We start from the raw sequence: 8,275 nt of genomic DNA, 5'->3' as shown, positions 1-8,275 counted from the left end.
GAACTTGTAAAATCTATTTAAATAATATAAAAAAATGATATCGTTTTTCGATTCGGAGATTTGTTTAAATAGATTTTGAAGTGGGAGCGTATGGTATGTAAACCAGTTTTTAGTAGAGAATCATAATTTATGGATTATGAAATGGGGAAGAAACGACGTAGATAGAACTACATGGGCTATTGGAAGGATGGGTTGGGTTTTTCAATTTTTTTAATTATTTAAATAGAATTTTAAATATAGGTTTTGTTAAAATTAATTTTTAATGATTAAAAATTTTTAAAAAAGAAAAAATTTGGTCTCTCATGCTTTGTTAAAACGGGCATAACTTTTTTTACGTATGTCCGTTTGACCTCCATAACGCATTGGAAAGGCGCAAAACTCCATAACTTTCAAGTGTTCAAATGACATTTTTCCGTATACTCATTTTAATCTTACTTGTTCGAGGGTCCCGATAGTCAACGTTTCATGTCTTTATCGGTTAAGGGGTTTTAACACTACTCAAAAATACCCTTGTCTTGAGTCAAATCTTAGCCCGAATTCGGTGCCACAGCACATGCAATTACTTCGTGACATGAAAAAAATAGACCAATAAAATAAGCCATGTCAAAAAAATTAATTTTAAAATCTATTTAAATAATAAAAAAAATAAAAATAATGTATCCACCACGTATAATAGTGTATAAAAGGTGTTTTTATACGCAAATATGAGGTAAATCGGGTAACAAACTCAAAGTATGTCTACGTGGTGTAAATATTTTAAAAAATAGACATAGACCATAATTATCCCCTTTTTTTCTTTTAAAATTTCAGCTAAAAGTGTCTGATAGAAACGCTTTATCATCATATATTCTAGTGGTGTAAATATAAAAAAATAGACATAGAAATTATCCCCTTTTTTTTTTGTAATTTAAATATCTAAATAAAATTTACTTACAAGTTTAAAAGGTTATTAAGTCATTTACTAATAGCAATAGAAACCTTATTAACCCAAAAAAAAAAAAAAAAAAATTAAATTGGTGTGCACCCAAGACAGGATAAGTTTTTTTATTTTTGTCTTTTTTTCCTTCCTAGAAAAGGACTTTCTACTTCTACTAGTAGTCGTGTACTCTTATATGACTTAATAATAAAACGACACTTAGGTGACTTGTTGGTGGTGATCATCTGATTTTCAGACATGGCTAATATTTCAAGAATGGGAGTTGTTGGTGCTGGTCAAATGGGTTCCGGTATTGCTCAACTCGGTGCGGTTAACGGCATCGATGTTTGGCTTTACGATACAGATTCTGAAGCTCTTATTAAAGCCCAAAAATCTATTAACAATAATATTCAACGCCTCCTTTCCAAAGGACAAATCTCTCAGGTATTACTCTCCTTCCTTCATATTTAGTAAAATTTGTAGGAGCTGAATTTTGAAGAACTAATCTAAATAGTCGCCCACCTAATACTCCCTCCGTCCCAATTTCTACGAGGGTTGACCCAAAGGTGAATTTAGGATTTCAGGAGGATGAGTTCACCCCAGAATATTTCTTTTTTTAAAAAAAGATGCAAAAATGCATTTAGTAGGTTCGATCCCACAACCTTAAACCCAGCACTTAACGAGTGCTCCACTCAGTCTAGTTTGATCATGGGTTTCTTCAATTAATATTTTAAAGATTATATACATAATATATCGAGTATAGTCGGGTGATCGTGTGTTCACATGACCCATATTTTGCACATGGATTCACCCCTGGGTTGACCTATTTGGGGAGTCAAACATCTCTTTATTTGACTACATTTCCAAACACAGATTATTGGAGTATTTTATAATAGAATTTACATATTTAAAAACTACATAAAAATATTATAAATCTGCATAATTAATAATTCGAATAAAGAACTGTTTGACTCCCTAAATAGGTCAACCTTTGTATAAATTGGATGGAGCCAAGTAATACTTAAACTAAAAATACCCGGCATATGTATATTTATGTATAATATGTGTATAATCATGTATGATCAGTATATAATTATGAATTTTAAAAAATAGACAAACTAGTAGTGTTGTCAAAGGTCTGAAGCAAGGCGTAAAACATGTTGAGCGCTTTGCCTCGCTGAATGGGCGCTTCAGTGTCGTAACATCGTCATCAAGGCTCTAAGGCATACTTTTCCTTGCCAATGAGTGTAATCATGAAGAGGTGACACTTAACAATTGATATTTTACTTTATTGTAATATTTTCCATTTCTTTGTCCATATATTTGTTATTTCATGCTTATAATTATTAGTCTTTGGACTACACATACATATCTGTAGTTTTTCTCCATTTGTGCCTTACTTCATTAAAGCCCACGCTTGAAAACCCCAATGGAAGCCCACGCTTGAAAACCCCAATGGACCTTAGAGCTATTTTACGCTTTTCGCCTTTGATAACACTGCAAAATACTACTTCTATAATCACAAATTTTTATTGTAAACATGGTAAAAGGAATGTTTACAAGTTTTAGTGAAAGAAAAACTCATTTGATTTCCAAAGTTGTAATAGTGTGTATCAGATCGGACAGGGGAATGAGATTTTTGAAGCTTAAAGTATTGCCTACTCTATGAACGTGCTGTTTTTTTGGGTTTATTTGAGATTAATCTCTAAGAAATGTGAACAGTGCTGAGTCTTGTGTTTGATAATCTCCTGATAAAACAGGAAACAAGTGTTGATGCTGTAAAATGTCTTCGTTGTTCATCCCGCTTGGAAGATTTACATTCAGTTGATCTTGTTGTCGAGGCTATTGTGGAATCTGAACAAGTGAAGAAAACTTTATTTGCCAACTTGGATAAGATTGTAAAGAGCTCTGCTATCTTGGCTTCTAATACAAGCTCCATTTCCATTACTCGTCTAGCATCTGCAACAAGCCGACCCTCCCAGGTTTGCTTCATTCAGCTGTCGATAAATTATATACTGAATGCTGGCATATGGAACTTATTGAAAACAGGACAACTTTGTTGAAATGCAAATATGTGGGTTGAAGTTCAGGAAAATACCAAGAACATTGCACAAGTATCTTGCTCACTTCGTTTTTTTAATCCTTCAGAAAGTCGATGCGTGGAATTTATCTGTATCTTGTTTTCTTTCCTTTTAGACTTGTGAAATCTCAACATCTAGGCACTCCTGCCCTTACTGGTAGGATTTCTTCTTGTTGTATTATGGTTGCACTAGTTTGTATGTCCCATCTCTAGTAGGCATCACATGTAAACACACATCAATTTACTTTTTGATGAGATTGCCTTTATATCTGAGGAATAACATATAGAATATTATAACAATGGCAGATGAGGGAATTATCTTTCTTTAGGTGAATAAAGTGGGTGGTAAAATTGAAGGCTTAATGTTCCTACTAACCAGAAAGCATGGGACTACCAATACTTCTCAATTGCTGCTAAAAGGCGAAGATTGGAATGTCACATAGATATGAATAAGGATGAAGAAATATGCTAGTAAAGTGATGGTCGAAATAACTGTCAGGAAACGTTATTTTTGAGTGATTGTATGAAGGAGAATTCATTAGCTCATAAAGAAGTTAAAGAGTTCAATTCACGGATAGAACAGAAATTATCCCTCTGTACGTTTGTTGCATATTATGTAGAATGCACTGGTCAATTCTATTTGATAGCTTTTTTGGCTCTTAAAGTGATTGTAATGATTGGAGGCCATACGTGTGTACTGTTTATGTGTGTCTTGTATATATTTGTTAATTTTCTTAAATTTATACTCATCTGCTAAATTCTGGTACTTTTAAGGAATATCAACTCCTCTAAACAAGCTGACAACTAATTAGGCACCTGTAATCATTTGTCTCTGTGCCTCTTTAAAGTAAGCTCCAGTTACGCCAACCATCAACTGCATGCTTAGAGCTCTGTCACTGTTCATGTAGCTTTTCTCTTTTTTGTGTTTTCATGGGCAGGTGATCGGCATGCACTTTATGAATCCTCCGCCCATTATGAAGCTGGTTGAGATTATTCGGGGTGCAGATACATCAGAAGACACATATTGTGCCACTAAATGCCTGGCAGAGAGGTGACTGATAGGAAAACCCTGCAACTAGGATCTAGAAAGATACGCATTTCTCCTCGGCATTCCTTTAAGAAATTTTCTGCCTTGAATTTTTACGCTTTCAGATTGACAGTCACATATGACATGCCTACGGGAATAACCATCTCTACATAAACTTTTTCTTTTATGCTTCATAAGCCACATGGACGAAAATTAGACAGTATCTCTTATTTCCAATGTATTAGATGAATTGAAACATAGTCTCTTAGCCTCTGGCAAGGGGAAGAAATATGCAACTAATTGCTGACTATCGAGTGTTTGCAGGTTTGGTAAGACAGTTATCTGCTCTCAGGATTATTCTGGCTTCATTGTAAACCGAATTCTAATGCCTATGATAAATGAAGCGTTTCATACACTATATACTGGAGTTGCAACAAAAGAAGATATTGATACGGGAATGAAACTGGGAACCAACCATCCTATGGGTCCTCTGGAACTTGCAGATTTTATTGGATTGGATGTTTGTTTGTCAGTCATGAAAGTTCTTCATGTTGGTTTAGGGGACGATAAATATGCCCCATGCCCTCTCCTTGTGCAGTATGTTGATGCTGGTAGACTTGGTAAAAAGCGAGGCATCGGTGTATATAATTACCGTGATGCTGCCGCCAAAGCAGGAGGATCGCCTCGACTCTGAGCTCATTGCACTTGGAATTTGTGGAACAACTGCAACTTGTTGAAACAGGCTCCCTCGTGTAATACCACTTTTATTTTCCTCAGGTATCAATAAAAGAGGAAAAAAAAAAAAAGTGACAAGATTGTGTACAATGACTCAGCCGGTTGATTCCTGGCTTATTTGAGTTATGACAAAAGATAAAGAATGCTCCTTGTCAACCTACTGTGTTGTGTTTTTTTTTTTTTTGGTAATAAGGATACTATTATTACTAGGAATAATATATATACAAATACAACGGTGATCCCTATGAACTTATTGTTCTACACTTCTTACTTGTTACTTGGCGTATCTTGTTACACGGGTCGTGAGTGGGAGCTTAGTTTCCGTCTGGGTATGTGACCTTGGATTGCTTCCTCCTTTCGTACGTATTTCATACATTCTAGTTATGGAGTTGGGTGAAATTTTATTTGATTCGGTAAACAAAATAGAAATGTCATCACTAGATCATATTGCCAAGTGCACCCATTTCAAATTTCAGGTCAGTCAAGTTATTCGTGGCTGCCAATATTATCTCGTAATAACAAAAATGTATATGTATAATGTATATAAGGGGTCCTTTGGTCACATACTAGTTGTACACAGATTAATAATGAAAAAATTGTTATATATGAATCATTTTAGGAACGTATTTGTATATTAAATAATTTAATTCTTGTGTTGCTGTTTTTATTCAATAATTTATCCCCCTCTCCTCTCTTTATATTGTTTGTTCCGTTTCAATTTATTTGACATCATTTGACTTACACTGAATTCAAGAAAGAAATGAAGACCCTTGAAATTTGTTGTCCAAAACAAGTTTTAGATATTTGTGTGCCTTTAAATCATCTGATAAAGTTAAATTATTTATAAATATAAAAAAGTGACATTCTTTTTGTGATAGAATAAAAAAAAAAGTATGTCACATAAATTAGGACATAGAAAGTAATTCTTAATTTAGCTTTATACATAGTTTACCGTACGAGTTTCTACTCAAATTTCTCCTTCACAACAAACTTTTTACACACCAAATGTTTTATCAAGTGTGTCTAATTTAAATTTTTTAATACTATATATTAGTCTCTAATTTAAATTTTTTAATACTATATATTAGTCCTTTTAAAAAATTTCTGTCAATGCCCATTTTAATTTGTGGGGATTACCCTACATCATATTCCCGCCATTCCTAAGGCCTCAAAGCCATTTTTTGCGCCAAAAATTACCTGGCCAAAGCTCTCATAAGTCATAACTTGGTTTTGCTATCTTTGTTCACTGAAAGAAAACCAGAGAAAAATGGATGCCAAGAATACCACCAAGCTTTTCAATGTTCCGGGCACTGTCTCAAACCCATTGCTAAATTTCAAGAATCATACATTAGTAGCTCAAACTTCCCATTTTCCTAAACGTAAAGGAAAACACCAAAAGAAAGTTCATGTCTTTGGCAAGAACGTTTGCAAACGAAGAAGAAAATATGAAGTCTCTCGAACCAAACTTATGGACCTTCCGAGGGTGATTATGGTGGAGATTCTTTCAAGATTGCCAATCAAGTCCATTTTTCGCGTTATGATGGTTTGTACAAGTTTGTATAATATAACCTCTGACCCTTTATTTCTTAACATGTATCACACAAGATCCCCTTTTCCCTGCATATTGTTTTCGGGTAACTCTCTATATCCACTTCTTGAGCTCAAAGCAGATTATGATTATGTTTCTTGCCCCAGAAACAGACCCATTAATTTGAGCACTGAATTTCACCTGCCTGACCTAAGGGTGACAGGGGCTAATTTTTGGGTTGAACATTATTCTAGATTTAATTCGACACTAATTGGATCATGTTATGGATTCATTAGTATATTGGTCGGCGACTCTTGGCATGAAAACCAATTTGTGTACATTTGCAATCCTCTTTTGGGTGAGTATGTCAAGCTTAGTCTGCTCGAATGGGAGAAAAGAAATCGTAGTGCTGTTTATGGATTCTGTTCTAGTCAAGCCTCTGGCAAGTTTATAGTATTGAGATCGGTACTTAAAAAGTATCGCGGTCGTCCTGAAGTAACTGAACTAGAGGTTTTACACTCTTGGAGTTGATGAGAAATGGAGAATTCTGGGCGAAGGTCCATTTCCTTGAACGGGATCATTTGGCACTCTATGGAGAATGTTTGGCGATGTCACTGTTAATGGTGCTCTTCATTGGATTAATGATGACGATCCTCATGCTATGGCCAGCATTTACTCCTTCGATATTGGGACAGAAAAGGTGAAGCCTTTGCCAGCTCCGCCTGGTTTAGAAACTCCGTCTTGGTGCTTGGGACTAGCGAAGTTGGGGGATAAATTGTGTCTGTTTGATAGTCGCAAGAGCAAGCATCTTGATATATGGTGGATGAATGTTTATATATAATATTGGGAGTCAGACATCGATCCCACAGTAGACTTAGATATAATTCAAATTCGGATGAAACTATTCAAGAAAGTGAAAATCAAGATGTTTATTGTACTAAAACGAAAAGTAAACAATTTGTGATGGGTGTTTTTGACTGGGAATATCTTGACAAAGATTATAAGAATTACGGATGAGAGAAAGAAGTCATGGCTTTCGACAATCCGGTTGATCTTCGGACAATTCCACCTATTTTATTTCCTGGGTTACTAGTTGACGGGTTAATTATACTTTATGATATTCTCTCGAACTACTCACAAGCCATAGATGTTATTATAACGCCTATATCTCTATGGTCATCGAGGTAATAAGAACGCATTTATTTCTCCGTATTCAACTAAGTAGGGCTAAAGGGTATATGTCTATCAGCGAAACGATTAAATCGAACAAACTCTATTTATTCTTATTACGTACCGAATTCTGCATATTAGTTCATTGGCCAGATAATCAAACAATTAAGATCAAGAATAAATAAGCAACCCAAAATATGAAAAATCAATAGATAATAATTGTCATCAAACCAACTTTCAAGTCTTTCGCCACAACCCTAGAATTAAGAAGTTTAGCTACTCATGATTCGATCATAGACAAAAGAATTCATGAATAATCTAGGGTTGAAAAAGATGAAAAATAAAATAAACCTAGAGAGAGAAAATAGAAGGTGGCTTACAAGTCTTTGAATAATCCCAAAGACACCGTTTTCACTAATAAAACGTCTATATATAGTCTAGGGTAAAAACAAAAAATAAGTAAACCTAATCCTAGTCTTGGTGCTTGGATAGCGGACTAGGCCTCCCGCGATGAGGAAGGAAAAGTTGGGGCGATGCGAAAGAAAAGCGGAAATTATTTTCCTTTTAGTTCATCCTTTAGGATCTTCGACTCGTACCTCGTCTAATCGTCATATGCTCCAAAATCAATCAGCTTTTCCATCGTTTGTCATCATCGTATCTATTGAAATATAACGACATGGATTGCATCATGAATTAAGGATAAAAGTCATAAGAGAGGATGTAAAATGACACAAAACATGATATTTGGGCCAAATATCAATGAAGGAGATCGAATTTCGATGTTAAAGATCGCAGTATTCGTCCTGATATTCTTCATCA

At 34.8% G+C, this 8,275-nt stretch overlaps 1 protein-coding gene across 1 annotated transcript; it reads left to right on the top strand.

The window, feature by feature from the left end:
• Window positions 1-1,057: 1,057 nt before the first annotated feature.
• Window positions 1,058-5,009, top strand: LOC132036019 (uncharacterized). The gene is made up of 4 exons (XM_059426241.1): window positions 1,058-1,360; window positions 2,677-2,898; window positions 3,935-4,047; window positions 4,348-5,009. The coding sequence occupies exons 1-4, from the start codon at window positions 1,175-1,177 to the stop codon at window positions 4,715-4,717; spliced, it is 891 nt and encodes a 296-aa protein (XP_059282224.1). The 5' UTR covers window positions 1,058-1,174; the 3' UTR covers window positions 4,718-5,009.
• Window positions 5,010-8,275: the final 3,266 nt, after the last annotated feature.

The sequence above is a fragment of the Lycium ferocissimum genome, chromosome 11 (assembly GCF_029784015.1).
Source record: "Lycium ferocissimum isolate CSIRO_LF1 chromosome 11, AGI_CSIRO_Lferr_CH_V1, whole genome shotgun sequence".
NCBI classification, from domain to species: Eukaryota; Viridiplantae; Streptophyta; class Magnoliopsida; order Solanales; family Solanaceae; genus Lycium; species Lycium ferocissimum.
The sequence above is the reverse complement of the archived record's forward strand: the minus strand, read 5'-3'. Positions and strand labels throughout refer to the sequence as shown.